At 44.4% G+C, this 15,351-nt stretch overlaps 3 protein-coding genes across 3 annotated transcripts; 1 reads left to right on the top strand and 2 right to left on the bottom strand.

Annotated features, from left to right (window-relative positions):
• Positions 1 to 42: 42 nt before the first annotated feature.
• Positions 43 to 2,415, bottom strand: LOC108109516 (replication protein A 70 kDa DNA-binding subunit). Its single transcript, XM_017218067.2, has 4 exons — positions 2,286 to 2,415; positions 1,980 to 2,224; positions 703 to 1,924; positions 43 to 574 (listed from the first exon to the last, which is right to left on the bottom strand). The coding sequence occupies exons 1-4, from the start codon at positions 2,319 to 2,321 to the stop codon at positions 263 to 265; spliced, it is 1,815 nt and encodes a 604-aa protein (XP_017073556.1). The 5' UTR covers positions 2,322 to 2,415; the 3' UTR covers positions 43 to 262.
• Positions 2,416 to 3,077: 662 nt separating this feature from the next.
• LOC108109533 (DNA replication licensing factor Mcm2) lies at positions 3,078 to 6,021 on the top strand. Its single transcript, XM_017218097.2, has 2 exons — positions 3,078 to 5,324; positions 5,385 to 6,021. The coding sequence occupies exons 1-2, from the start codon at positions 3,186 to 3,188 to the stop codon at positions 5,907 to 5,909; spliced, it is 2,664 nt and encodes an 887-aa protein (XP_017073586.1). The 5' UTR covers positions 3,078 to 3,185; the 3' UTR covers positions 5,910 to 6,021.
• On the bottom strand, positions 5,911 to 8,041 carry LOC108109534 (probable ATP-dependent RNA helicase DDX55 homolog). The gene has a single exon (XM_017218099.2). The coding sequence runs from the start codon at positions 7,964 to 7,966 to the stop codon at positions 6,116 to 6,118; it is 1,851 nt and encodes a 616-aa protein (XP_017073588.2). The 5' UTR covers positions 7,967 to 8,041; the 3' UTR covers positions 5,911 to 6,115.
• Positions 8,042 to 15,351: the final 7,310 nt, after the last annotated feature.

Here is a 15,351-nt window from a genome sequence, read left to right as displayed (position 1 = left end):
ACTTAGCAACCTCTTATGCACTTTAAACTGTTTTGAAAGAAATTTTTTGCAACAAATTGATATTTATTATAATTGTGGGTAGCTGTTATCAAGTTACAATATTATGCTTTTTAAAAATAATGAATACAGACTAAAGAGAATCCCCATTTAGAAAAAGTAGTGACTGAGATAACTCACGATTTTACAATATTTGGAAAGACCTTATATGAATATATTAGTTTCTAGTTACTGGATACTTTCATAAACGCGCTGCGCATGAAAATTAGTTTGAGGAGCCAATGCCGGTCAACTCCTGCAGCTCCTTGAGCAAGTGCTTGTTATACTCCTTGTGATTAATAGGAGCCACGGACTGCACAGTAAGCTTGTTGCGGGTCATATCGCCGAACACCTCGTTCTTGCAGCGCAGCTTAAAGATGTGCGATGTGAAGTTGAGTGCGGAAAAAATCTGCTCTGCCTTGGAGGGGTCGTTCTCAAGTGCCTCGCCAACTTCCTGCGAAGTGTGACCAAGAAGCTGTTCGCCGACCTCGTTGAAGCTACTAACCCAGCGGTTCGAAGTCCAGTCGCCAATGCTCATCTACAATAGAGTTGATGTAAATTAATTGAAAATTATTATATTTGTGCAAATTAGTTTCTTTTCCTTTTACAAAGCTAAAGACAAGCATTAAGTTGTGAAAAGAACACCTATTGCTATATAATACTTACGTTGATTAGTAGTCGGTACTTGAAGTTGGGATACAGTGCGTTGCATTTCTCGCAGCGGTACTGATCGTTACCCTCGTCCACCACCTTTTTGTTGCATTCGGTTTGAGGACAAGCGCGATAGAAAGCATTTTCTTGCTTAACAATGTGCACCACTGCCTTGCACTGGAAATAGTCTGGCTTGTCGCCGCTGCCGAGGTTTCGAGCCCGTGCATCTCTTAGCGTCATCCAGTCGGTGGAGAAGTTACCTCCACCTGTTCGTGCTGAGACCATGTTGGCGACATTGTCGCCACCTCCGTTGTCGAACCAGCCGCGCAGTTTGTGGGCTTCGGGGATGTCTGGGTTAATCTTCATAATAGAGCCGCCACCAAGGCTTAAGGATTTGCCGCCATTGAACTCATTAATGCGAGTCCCCTTGACCAGGATCACGGGCTGCACATGTCCATCGAAGTTAACGGCTTCATCGCCCCAGAGAGTGAGATTAATAGCAGAGTTACTCATGTCTACCAGCGTAATATCACGCTTCTTAAACTCCTTGTTTGTAGAGCGGGCCACGAAAGATTGAACCTCGCCGACTTCCTTGCAAATTCCAATTGTGTCCACCGACGCCTTGTTCTCCATGCTCGACACTTCGGAAATGGGTACAAGGTTGTACTTGATTTCCGGAATAGGATCATCGTCGGCATCCTCGCACAGCTGGACAACCGTTTCTCCCGAAAATGTCATTTCGTATGCATTGTTCAACGAAGAGTACTGTTTGTTAGCCGGTTTCAATTGACACTTGGAGATGTAGTACACGCTGTCCACTTGGATGAGGTCGAAGTACTTGTCGCACTGCTCCTTGAAGGCAGTGGCCCGAATTTCGCCCGATTCGTCCATCAAATCGAAGCTAAACAGCTTGCCTTCGCCGCGAGCATTGCTCCATGTGCGAATACCGGACTTAGAGGTCACTCGGGCCTTGATCACCCACTTGTTTTGGTAGGGACTTAAGCTAGAAATAGGATGGGTCATTCCCGAATTAATCGACGAATTTAAAGCAACGTTGTTATTGTTATTGTTGTGTACTGTTATTTTTTTGGGAACGGGCTTGGGATTAGCAGCTGCTGCTGCCTTTGGCGCCAAGTCCTGCTTAGCGGCATTCTCGTAGGTTACCGGTTCGCCAATTTTAACTTTTACATCGGCGCCAGGATTTAGGACCGTCAATTCGGATATGATGAGGACGCGCCTGAAAAGAGTTCATGGTATTATCACATAAGAAACATGCAAAAAAGGACACTTACTTTCCAGCTCCGTCCTTGCCCACCATTGAGGTCACATACTTGTCCAACTGGACGATGGTAAACTCTTCTAGTTCGCCATTGTGCTGCATTACGTTTAGCTGGCTAGCCAGCATAGCATAGCTGTTGAAGTATTTGCCGTCGGATATCAGGATGCGATAGCGCTCTGAATCCGCAGCGCTATTGATCTTCTTGATTGCCAGAATCTGCAGCACCGGGCCCTCCACTGTCTCCCCATGCATAATGCGCTGTTGCGGATAATTCAAGATGTTACCACGCAAGTGATATCATTTAGAGTTGGCTACTTACAGCTATAACTCCCGTGGACAAAGATGACAAAGCCATTTTGATTGTTGACAAGCAAATTCAAAAATTTCACAAATAAATATATTTCGTGCGTCGAGGGCTGGAACCAAAGTAAAGCTATAAGAGGCGGGAAGGGCTGCTTCGGAATTTCGAATCAGTGCTGAGCGGAACCAGTTCAAGTGGCTTTTCTCACAGAGCTGCATTCCAGGGCAGCACAGTTGTGTTTTTAAGTTATAAAAATTTAGTTAATTTATTTATTTATTTATCTAAGGCTTACAATCAGTTAAAACTAAGAGCTAGAAGCAAAGCAGCTAAATCCTTCTGTTCGCAGATAAATTCAGATTATGGCTTGAATATATTTAACCTATGAACATTTACAAGGGTTTACTATTTTGTACACGTGGCGATTAAATTAAATTTTAGAGGTGATTTGGGAGTTGCCCAGGAACTTAAAAATTTTTAGGCAGTTTGTATTTAAGGGGCTGGCGGCGATTGGATCTGGATTATAAAGGAATAGGGATCTTTTAGAGGAGAGGGAGGGGCAGGTACAAATGTTATGATGGATGTCTATCTGGGAGATATAAAGACTAATTTAACTGTTATATTTTTTTTTAATTATTATTCTTAAGGTAGGCATTTTTTATTTATTACTAAGGTACCGATTTATGAAATTAAAACATAAAGGAAGAGAAAAGGCAAATGAAAAGCACTTTTGTTTAATATAAATACTCCACCCCAACCCTATTTTTCAACACTAAAATTGTTCATTGGAGTTTGTCTGCGGCCCTGGTTCCGTTCGTTTTGCAGCAGTTTCCCGCGCATTTTTGCACGCGTCGTCACAACAGAGTCGGTAGTGCAAAAAAACAGATTGTATACAAACGCCAAGGACAACAGACGCACGACATGGACAATCCCAGTTCACCGCCACCAAATACGCCCAGCGATGCCGTCGAGCGCCGCGAAATCCGAGCTGCGATGACATCGCCAGTTGGCGATTTCGAGCCGTTTGAGAACGAGGACGAGATTTTGGGAGACCAGACAGTGCGCGATGAGGCCGAGGAGGAGGATGGCGAGGAGCTGTTTGGGGACAACATGGAAAACGACTATCGTCCCATGCCGGAGCTGGATCACTACGATCCTGCAATGCTGGATGATGAGGATGACTTCTCGGAAATGTCCCAGGGCGATCGCTTTGCCGCTGAATCAGAGATGCGGCGACGCGATCGCGCAGCCGGAATCCACCGCGATGATCGTGATCTGGGATTCGGCCAATCTGATGATGAGGACGATGTCGGACCCCGGGCCAAGAGACGTGCCGGTGAGAAGGCAGCTGTTGGCGAGGTTGAGGACACCGAAATGGTGGAGTCCATAGAAAATCTGGAGGATACTAAGGGGCACTCTACTAAGGAGTGGGTCAGCATGTTAGGACCCCGTACAGAGATTGCCAATCGCTTTCAGTCTTTCCTTAGAACTTTTGTTGACGAAAGAGGCGCCTATACTTATCGTGATCGCATTCGGCGAATGTGCGAGCAGAATATGTCTTCATTTGTTGTTTCCTACACTGATCTGGCAAACAAGGAACACGTATTGGCTTACTTCCTGCCCGAAGCTCCCTTTCAAATGCTTGAGATATTCGACAAGGTGGCGAAGGACATGGTGCTCTCAATTTTTCCGACGTATGAGCGTGTAACGACAGAGATCCATGTGCGCATCTCTGAACTGCCGCTTATCGAGGAGTTGCGGACATTTAGGAAACTGCATCTAAATCAGTTGGTTCGCACATTGGGTGTGGTCACCGCCACCACTGGTGTCCTTCCCCAGCTATCCGTGATCAAATACGATTGCGTGAAGTGCGGCTATGTGTTGGGTCCCTTTGTCCAGTCGCAGAACACGGAGATTAAGCCAGGTTCCTGCCCAGAGTGTCAGAGCGTTGGTCCATTTTCGATCAATATGGAGCAAACTCTGTACCGAAACTACCAGAAGATTACGCTGCAAGAGTCACCGGGCAGGATCCCAGCTGGACGTATTCCTCGCAGCAAGGACGTCATTCTGCTCGCTGATTTATGCGATCAATGCAAGCCAGGAGATGAACTTGAGGTTACTGGTATATACACAAACAACTACGATGGTTCCTTAAATACAGATCAAGGATTCCCTGTTTTCGCTACTGTGATTATTGCCAATCATGTACTTGTGAAAGACTCTAAGCAGGTTGTGCAGTCGCTTACGGACGAGGATATAGCCACTATTCAGAAGTTAAGCAAAGATCCTCGCATCGTAGAGCGTGTAGTGGCCTCCATGGCACCTTCCATATACGGACATGATTACATCAAACGCGCTTTGGCTTTGGCTCTCTTCGGAGGCGAGTCCAAGAATCCCGGAGAGAAACACAAGGTCAGAGGCGACATCAACCTACTTATTTGCGGAGATCCTGGTACGGCCAAGTCGCAATTCCTTAAGTACACAGAGAAGGTTGCTCCCCGAGCAGTTTTTACCACTGGTCAAGGAGCTAGTGCCGTGGGTCTCACGGCCTATGTTCGTCGGAATCCTGTTTCCCGGGAATGGACACTGGAGGCGGGTGCTTTAGTACTGGCTGATCAGGGAGTTTGTCTCATCGATGAGTTCGACAAGATGAACGACCAGGACCGTACGTCAATACACGAGGCGATGGAGCAGCAGTCAATCTCCATTTCCAAGGCTGGTATTGTCACCTCGCTTCAGGCCCGTTGCACCGTAATAGCAGCTGCAAATCCCATTGGCGGACGTTATGATCCTTCAATGACTTTCTCGGAGAACGTTAATCTCTCGGAGCCTATCCTGTCCCGTTTCGATGTCCTGTGCGTCGTAAAAGACGAATTTGATCCAATGCAAGATCAACAGCTGGCTAAATTCGTGGTGCACTCGCACATGAAGCACCATCCTAGCGAGGAGGAACAGCCAGAATTAGAGGAACCCCAGTTAAGGACTGTGGATGAGATTCCGCAGGATCTGTTGCGACAGTACATAGTCTACGCTAAGGAGAACATTCGTCCCAAGTTAACGGTAAGTAACCTTATTTTTTTAAGCGCTAATAATATATATTAATGTATGCATTTAATTCAGAATATTGACGAGGACAAGATCGCCAAGATGTACGCTCAGTTGCGCCAGGAGTCTTTTGCCACCGGATCGCTGCCTATTACGGTACGTCATATTGAGAGCGTAATCCGTATGTCTGAGGCTCACGCTCGCATGCATTTGCGAGAAAACGTGATGGAGGCAGATGTGAGCATGGCCATACGCATGATGTTAGAGAGTTTCATCGAGGCACAGAAGTTCAGCGTCATGAAGAAGATGCGCAGCACATTCCAAAAGTATCTGGCCTTCCAAAAGGACCACTCAGAGCTGCTCTTCTTTATTCTGCGTCAGCTAACGCTGGATCAGCTAGCATACATTCGCTGCAAGGACGGACCCGGCGCCACACATGTGGAGATTATGGAGCGAGATTTGATCGAGCGGGCTAAACAGCTAGACATTGTCAATCTAAAACCCTTCTATGAATCGGATCTGTTCCGTACTAATGGATTCTCTTACGATCCTAAGCGTCGCATCATTCTCCAAATTGTTGTTGACGGCAACACAGCTTAAGTTTCAGTTTTATTCCATCTCATTTAGTTATAGTATTAACGTCGATGTTTTGTTACCCTCATTATCGCTTCAATAAAGTTTGATATACTTATGTATTTATACAAAAATCAAACTATTTTGTTTTTTTAAATAACGGTTAACTTTATACGGTTATACTATATGTTCTTAACAAATCTTTATTGTACATAATGTAACCCAATCGAAAGTCATTCATTATCGTCCTCGATGCCCATAGCCTTGTCGAATTCCTCCTCGCTGATCTTGTTCTTTTTGAGTCTTTTAAAGAGCCGAATATCGCTGGCAAGTTCATCTAGATCCTCCTGGCTAAACTGCTGCCTTTTCTTTCCCTTTCCAGTTCCAGACCCTCCCGCCTCACCCTCCGCCGCTTTCTTCCGCTGTTTCTTGGCCTTGCGCAACTCCTTCTTTGACTTAGCATCCAGTTTGGCCTTCTTTGTCTGATCCCAAGACTCGACACGCTTTTTATGCTGTTTCTGTCCCGGCCAGCTTCCTGTTTGCTCGTATGTTTCCATTTTTTTCTGTCGGATTTGCTCCTTTTGCGTGTTCTTGTAGGTGAGCTTGGTCAGATCCACCTCAAAAGAGGGCGCCACATAGCCGCCATCCGTGTAGTTCTTAAGCTCCGGCATACGTGGCAGTTGAAGTAGACCGTACGCAGTTGCCATTTTGCCCAAATCCAGATCTTTTAGCCGGAGAATAGCGCTGCACTCATGTTTGGTGTATGCTCTTACATGGGAAACAAAAGCGCGCATTCCTTTATCATAGACTCCCTTGTCCGCCGCCTGTAGCCGATGCAATTGGTCTAAAACGACTGCCAGTTGATCCTTTACCGAAAAAGAATCATCCTTTTGCTCCTCGATTGGCAGTTCATTCAGCTCGACTTTCTGGTTGATCTTGAGAAAGTGCACATAGGCATCCTCACTGGGTAGCAGAAACACCAGAGCGTTGCCCTCGTTTCCCTGTCGCGCAGTGCGTCCCACACGATGCACAAAGCTGGAGGCTGTTGAGGGTGGATCCCACTGAACCACCCATTCGATCTCGGGCACATCCAAACCACGAGCTAGGACATCCGTACAGAGAAGTACAGCCTGTGGCGTGTTGCGGAACTTCTCAACCACATTGGCCCTCTTATTTTTCATCTTCCCATGAATTCCTAGTACTGTGCGTTTGGGCAAAAGAGGAGGCAAGGCCTCCGCCCAGTACTCCACACAGGCGCAGGTGGGAAAAAACACCATAACCTTTCCAGTGCGTGTGGTGGGGCTACTGAGGAAATCCAGTAGGGCCAGGAACTTCCGTTCTGGTTCGACAATCCTATAAAAATTCTGCAAACGGGCGGGGGTGTTAACGGAGGCTTTTTCTTTGACAGATACCAGTACAGGATTTCGTAAGCCAGCACGGATTAAATCTGTAACCTCGGTGGTCTGTGTTGCGGAAAAAAGTCCGGTTCGCCGCTGTCTCGGCAAGTAGCCGAGTATGTTATTTACACTCGTTTTGAATCCCAAATCCAGCAAACGATCGGCTTCGTCTAAGACCAAAAACTCCAAACTCTTGACCCTCGCCGCCAAATTTAGATCATCTCCCTTGCGCTGGAAAAGATCTTCCAGTCGTCCAGGCGTGCACACCAGTATGCAGGGTGTTTCCTTTCGCAGCGTAGCAATATCTTCCTCAATGCTGTTCCCACCTACAATCAACTGTTGATTCAGGTGCTCTAGATCTTCGTGCTCCAAAAATTGGGCAAGCACTTCAGAAATCTGTCGGGCTAGTTCTCTGGTGGGCGAGATGATGAGGGCGCCGATTTCTTTAGGACCCCATGGCGTTTCCTTATGACGTCTCTGAAGAATTTCCAGCAGGGGCACGAGAAATGCCAGCGTTTTGCCACTACCAGTAACTGCCTCCGCGGAGACATCTTTCCGTGCTAAAAGCAGCGGAATGGCAGCCGTCTGTACGGGCGTCATCTGCTGAAAGCCGAAGCTTTGCACCACCTGCAGTACTGCATCAGAGAGCGGGGGTTTGTCCAGCGAAGTCCACTTTTTCCGAGACATGCCGATTTATTTTGTCAACAAAACAAAAACATGTGCGCGTTAGTGTGACCGTTTTCTACCCTGTCTGAAAATATGGCAGCATCAACATATAGCATTTAAGTACGCGCCTTTTATGAAGCACTGCATGCTGAAATTTCAGAATCTAGCGTTGCCAAACTATTCTCAATTTCACTTATCCAAGTAATCGACTGACACTCGATAGCTTTTAGCGCGCCTTTGTCATAATTATCGCAATTCAAATGAATACGTTTCAAAAAAGTGTGAGCACAGCCTTGAAACTTGCGCCTGCATCTTTAACAACATCTGCCACCGCTTTCACTGGCATTTCTATTGCACCCACACACGATTGCATAAAAAAGACGCCACACACGCTGCTTGTTGTTCGGCTGCTTGTATGGATTCCAAATCATCCGAAAAAAGAGTGTGCCATCTGTCGCCCGTCGCTGCATTTCCAAAATATTGATGCCTGCAAATAAAAAAAAATCGGAAGTAAAAAGCGTTTATTTTTTTTTATTTCGTCAACAAAAATGGTATAGGGGTGGGGAATCGTGAGGAGCAGTGGAGGACGAGGTGTTTAGACCGGACCAACAGGCCTTGGCAGACGCGCGTCAGACGAATTCGAGCCGAGTCCCGAAAGGGGAAAGAAAAGAGGAAAAAGTTTGGAACGCGTGTGGCCAAAAGTTAATGAAGCGTTTAAGAATTAACTTGTGGCCAATTGGAGGCAAAAAAAAAACAGTTAGGGCGAGAATGGGGCTCCAGTTAAGAAAGTGTGGCTGCTCATCGACTTCAAAGCTTCAAAGCATGTCGTTTATACTATTATATATACTAAAATATTGATACTGAAAGTAACTAAAACCAAATAGAATTTATAGTAGAATATGAGCATACAATATCAAATTAAATCGATGAAAATAACCCCAAACAGCAATGTAAAGGAGTCACTGAGGATAGGTCGCATTGGCATTGATCTATTTTCCTCATAAATATGTATTAAATTAGAGGATTTCTTTCATATTTAATTTCTTTTGTACCCAAGGGAATAATCAATTCAAGAACGCCTTCAAATCCTACCTCGCTGCCGCAGCTCTCATAAGCATGTCCTTGCTTGGTTCTTTGTGTGTTTTTATTTTTTTTGTTTGCCCAACCCTTGAAGAGATTGATTATTGTTTATATTTGTGCCCCTGCATCGATGTGTATATCTGTATCAAATGTATGGGCATGTGAATGCAGTGCAAACAGGCGGAGGATTGTGGTCAACGCCAACGCATCCCCTTTTGAATTGGGGCAATTAAAGTTGCTCGCTCGACTCACTCCGCTGAATAGCTATATAGACACGTGATAGAATAGGGCCAGAGAAATTATCCTGCTTTTCCTAAGGACGAGCCAAAGGTAATTAACCCCTTCGGGCCGTCATCTTCTACTCCTGCGAGGGCGTTAAGTCAGACACGAGTTTCTGGTCAATTTATCAAAAATTTCTAGGAATTCCTAGAAATCGAAATAGAGCGATTTTCGAACTGAGATTCTGAAATAGAAAGCAGTCTGGGAATAATTATGCTAATTATGAGTTTGATTTGTGTTCTCCATTTCCAACTCTTCTCGAGTTAATTTAAAGAACTTATTGTCTCAAGTAGAGCCTTTGTTCTCCCCGAAAAATCATTAAACTAATTACTCTGCTCTTTGACTTTCACACATTTTGCTCTAGTTCCAATTATCCGAAACTCCTCTTCCTGCTGGAAATAGCAAATGCCGAAGGACTTTCTGCAAGGATCATTGATCATTCTGGTAATTTGCTGGGAATTTCTTCCTTCTCGGCAATGTCCTTGGCTACCTGACTAAATTCCTGTTCAACTTCTGTGTGGTCATCTCAGCTAACAACATGCAACATTTGCGGTTGAAAATATCAATTTTCATAAAATGCAATTGTCACCTTTGCGCCGAGACCTCCGCCAATGATTAAGAAACTGTCAGCGCTCCAACTCTATCTTCGAATTTGATTATAAAATTAGAAAACACTAGACAATTATGTACCTGTACAGATTCCGGCAGACAGTAGTCACTTATCTGATGGTCAATTTTTCAATTTCACTGGCTGATGTTGAGAAATTGCCCCCTGTCCATCGATATCAGTTACGATTTACATTTCACTTTTTACACTACCTAAAACATGGAAAGACATATCAATTACCCACGATCGGTGTTTGTTGACAGTCCCACTACTGCATTGGGATAGAAATTGGTATTGGGATTGGGATTATATTGCTGCTGGAGGATCCTTCCTAGAAAGTCATTTCTCATACTGACCGTTCTGGGATTTGTTTGTGTTTAATTTCGATTTCTTTTGTTCGGGCTACTTGACTGCGGGCCAAGTGTTTTCAGTTTTACACCAGACAGGCGACGCTGCGAGGTGAGGTGCCAAAAGTGGCAATGGCACCTATGGGAAATGGGAATTATCATAAACTGACCTCCGCAGAATTAAGTAAAATAAAATAAAAGAAGACGAGAGCCGAGGACCGAGGGCCGAAATCCTTGAAACCGTTTGAAAGTTTCGCTTTTTTTTGGGCTCACATCCCCTCGGTTGTTACCCTAATTTCGGTTCATCTTCATCCAGACTCTCGGGCCCTGATCATCGGCAGCTTATCTCATCTCTCTAGCCGGCGCACGCGTGTCATCCTGGGCAGCAATCAAAGTGATATGAAAATTGCATTTGGGTTCAACAGGTTCGCAGTTTTCGATTGCTGATCGTTGTGGCTCATACACCTTACAAAAATATATACTAAGTTATTTAAAAGCAACATAAAAACAGATACATTTTACAATAAATGTGGTAAAGGTTTCATGATTGTCAAATTAACTGTTATTGTCAAATTAACTATTATTAAGACTACTTATTTTTAAATCTGAAAATTTTTGATTTTTAAATTTACAGATTTATGTTTTTAAACTTATTTTTCGCTGTGCCCTCTTGCTGTTCTTTGCTGTTCTGTTAATTTTGTTTGCCTAAAGGTTAAACGTGCGAATTTCACCCAAAGGCAGTCGCCAGTTTCGAGGGCTTCAGGGACTCGGATTTCGGTGGTAATCGGTCTGACTTCTGACTGACCATCCACTCCTGCTCCTGATCCCACTCCATTTATATCTGCGATTCGCGTACGGTACGCGAATTTCGCTGTTTCGCCTAATTAAATGTAATTTGGTACTTCCTTTTCAGCCGAAATAATGCATATAAATAGTATCTTTAGTTTACATTTTATATTCCCCCACCCGCCACCGGCTCTCATTATTATAAATTTTCGTTTTCTTTCAGCGATCGGCGAGTGGCCTCCGATCAACTGAGATCCACCCCGCCTTCCGGAGGTCAGTAGCGTCCCTGGTCGGGGGTTGAATTCAAAGGAATTCGCTGGGTCCACCGTTGAACACTCTCTCCTTTTTCGCGGCAAACAAATCTTAAGTGCAACAATATGGCAATTGTTGTTTATTGCTACGCGAACTTGTTAATTGTTTCGCGCTCGAGTGGCCAAGAGTTCTGAATGGGCTGCGGGATTCTTCATTCCGAGGTGCTCGCTCTTTGGGTTTTCAGTGAAACACTTTCCAGACGAGCCATTGTGGCCTCCTTCATTCATGGAGTGCAACTAGAGCGGGATCGTGACCGAAATGCCGAGGGGTTCCTCCAATTGCTGCTTTGCCGCCTGCCGCCGCAAATTAGATGCTCAATTACGCTACGAAAATTCCTTGGTAATTTCAAAGCCATTCAGAGCTTCAGCCCCTTTGCACAGTGAAAAATATCCTTTATAATGAAATAATATAAACTTCAGATAATTTCCAATGTAAAATAGTTTCTAAAGAACTTAAAAATAAATAAAAGGATATAAATATTTATAGATTAAAGGTATTTTCTTTAAGTATAACAATAAATGGTTTCTCATCTTAGCTCCTAGTAGCAATAGCAGATTCTATGTTTAATTTTTCGTAGTGCAAGCATTAATTCTCTGGGAAATCATCAGAGTGAGTCACTCGCGAACTCGAAAGTGAATCTTGCCCACGTGGTGTCCTAGGTCTAGGCTTCTTGAACCCTTCGCCTTTGCTTTCTCAATCATTTTTCATCCTAGCCATTTCCTTCCGCAAAATGTTCTCACACTTGACCCGCTGTTGGGAGACGCCCAAAGGATCGGAATCGAAATCGGAAGTGGTTGAGCAACAGGAGGGGACAGCATCTCTCCTAGGCCTCGCCAATGTTGTTTCAAAATTTTGAAAATCTTATTAAAAAATTGTTGTTATTTCTGCCGCGGCCTTTTCTTCGTCTTTTGTGTGTGAGTTTCGTTTTCGTTTCTTTTTTTTTTATTGCTTTAATCATTTTTATTTTGTGCGGCTTCCGTGCCACCTGTTATAGTTACGACCATGGCCAAGAACCCGAGAAACCAAGGAGCACAGCCGAGGTCCTTCAGAGCCTTTTTGATTTTTCTCAAGTGATTGCGTAGTTTTCATCTGTTTTCTTTGTTCCAGCGAGCAGTGTTTCAAATTTGAATTGATCACTTGGCTGTGATCTGGGATAGGGTTTCGTGGGACCCTGAACCCTCTCATAACAATAGCAATCACAATTTGTCGATCGGTTATGATGCCAACTTCCGACTCGGAAACGAGGGAAGAGCCACCAAATAGGGATCCAATATGGACCATGAAATTAATGTTTGATAGCCACATTAATGGCAAGGAAGATTTGGGTTTTTCTTTTTCAAAATCGAATCTTGTTACTGGGCTAGCCCTTAAAAATATGACTTAAATTTGTCTAATTAGAGATCAATTTGTTTAAGCTGCATTAGTTTAATAGAATTCTACATAATTCTACCAGTATGAGGATTACATATGTACTTGGCACCTATATGGCCATGGTAAATCGTCCTAAATTTATCATTTTATAAAATATGTGTAGCGAATTTGTCTTGTTTCGATAAGGGATAAAGGATCACTTCTGGCGCCAGTCAGTTGCGAAAGATCACCTCAGATATTGATCGCCAGCAATGTTGGCAAAACAACACAACCGAGTTCAAATTGCCGCATCAAAGTCGGCGACAAAAATTGCTCTGACATGTTTCGATCCAATCTAGGCAGATAGAGGCTTTAAGGAGCACAGAGCTGATCTGCCATCCCTCAACGAAATGATAACCATCAGTAGGCAATCTATGACAAAGCGCCGGCACAACGGGAGGCAAGGGCGTGCCCAAACAATGACACAGTGGGCGCTGCAAGGACTCGAGTACCCGAGGACTCGATGGACGTGTGTATAATCTAGTTTTAATTTTCATGGGAATTAACCCATGCCTGAACCAATTTGCCGGCTACTCTGAACAATGTGCAATTTATGCGATATTTGTTTAAACAATTTTGAACGGCTCCCAGTGATGTCCAATGATGTGCTGGACCAATTCAATCCCGTCCAGTGTTTGCCTCCATTCGAAGCCGTCGTATTTGCTTTGATTTCCACTTGACTTTTTATCGTAGTCGAGGAGCATATGTACATATGATATTTTCCATTTTTTCCATCTCCCCAATCGGTGGTCAATATTTGCAGAGCCAAGTCAAACAGCGAGCAACAATGGTAGCGCTTTCCTCCTCGACTTGGGCCTTCAGCATTTGCATATTTAATTTGCCTTTAATGAATTTTCAATTTGACAATTGCCAAAATGCCACACACGAGGCCAGGATTCCATTTGGGGCCGGGCCACCCACGTCGAGGGATCTGGGGGAGAATGAGAACTACCACGTTGCGATGAGGTGGACAAGGAGATGGCATGTCAGGGCGATTGCATGTCCAGACTCCAGCTCCTTTCGCTTTTCGCTCTCGTCTGTAAAATGGGACAGAGTGTTAAATGCTAATAAAATAAGTAACATACAAATTTTTCAATTTCAGCCAGAAAAAATAACTGGGCCGAAGATGTTTAAGCCCGAGCAGAAGCTGGTGGATTCGGTTTGGGTCTGGACAACACTTTCACGGCCCAGAGCGACTTGCTAATGGGAGTCGTTGACGTGCGCCTACTTTCCTCTTATTGGCTTCTCCTGCTCCTACACTTTCCACATGACAAAAAGAGTCCTTGAGAAAGGGTATTGATAAGTAGGAAGACGACTTACATATTGTACATATTGTTGTATCTAAATATTATTTAAGTCGATTCACAAGATGAAGCAAAAGTTTAGATAAATTAAAATATTATTTTTTGGAGGTATATAAAATGATATATTTAAAAAAAGTGAAAAAATAGCCTAAAAGAGTGTTTACTATTCCTCTCATAAAGATTTTCAGCTTTCGTCATGAGCTTTCTGGAAGCTGCTCCACATCAGTTGCATTCACCCAATGCACAAGTTGCATTTATGCATATTGACATGAAAGAAATGGCCCGTTACCAGCGTAATGATGGCAATGATGGAAGCTGGAGGTATTGGAGGTACTGGTTCAGGAGGTATGTGGGTCTGCACTCCTTCACATCGATCAGCTACTCGATAAGTGACAGGCACGCAAGGCGCTTGATGCTGAACCATCGGGGAAAAAAGAGAACTTAACCCTTTTTGCCCCCTCAACAGGCAGCAGCAGCACGTGCATTGCGATGCGGCAATGAAAATGTAAATTTCCAAATCGATATGCAGCGGATGCCTTGACATCGGCTAATGTCGATAAGCGTAAACTTTACAGCGAAGATACGATCCGAGGGATATGGCATACATACTCGTATACTCGATGCGAGTATTGCAGGTGTAACCGAGGGCGTCACTTGCACAACTGTCAGTTGCGGCAACTGGCTCGTAAATTGCACAGGACATCGAGGGACTTTCAGGACATTCGAGGACTCTCTCAGGGGTGGACAAAAGGTCAAACATACCTGTGTGCGTCCAATAAATTCGTGGTGCCGCTCTTGGTGCGGTTTGTTGTGTGACATTTTTATCTAATTGACAGCGTTTTTATTGCCCGGCGCAAAAAACGATCAGATCCTTGGGGCGTGCTACTTGTTATACCAGTTATGGGTGGCCGCGGAACTTCAAAGATACAAGGATACTCCTACAAATGGGTGTACGTGAATTCATTGCATTATGATTTCCAGCGAATCATTAGGGGATCAAGGGGCGTTACGAGGGATCTGAAGACCACCGTGGACGCTTCGTTTCGCTGTGTCATCTTGGGATCTACAACTAAATTCCCTGCTCATGATTGAATCCACCACCACCGTTTTAATTGCGAGGCGCTAAAATGTTAACCCAACTCTTAGTTAGTGTCTGCCACGCTTATTAGGCGAGGTGAAGGTCAGTCTTGCGTGTCCTTGGATTGCCGGCGCTATGTACCCTCTTCAAGGTCCCGGCAACAAGCGTATCAATTGGAGAATTTGCCAAGTTGTAATAAACAA

The sequence above is a fragment of the Drosophila eugracilis genome, unplaced genomic scaffold (genome assembly GCF_018153835.1).
Source record: "Drosophila eugracilis isolate 14026-0451.02 unplaced genomic scaffold, ASM1815383v1 contig_47, whole genome shotgun sequence".
Lineage (NCBI taxonomy): Eukaryota > Metazoa > Arthropoda > Insecta > Diptera > Drosophilidae > Drosophila > Drosophila eugracilis.
This window is presented reverse-complemented; position numbering and strand designations above follow the sequence as displayed.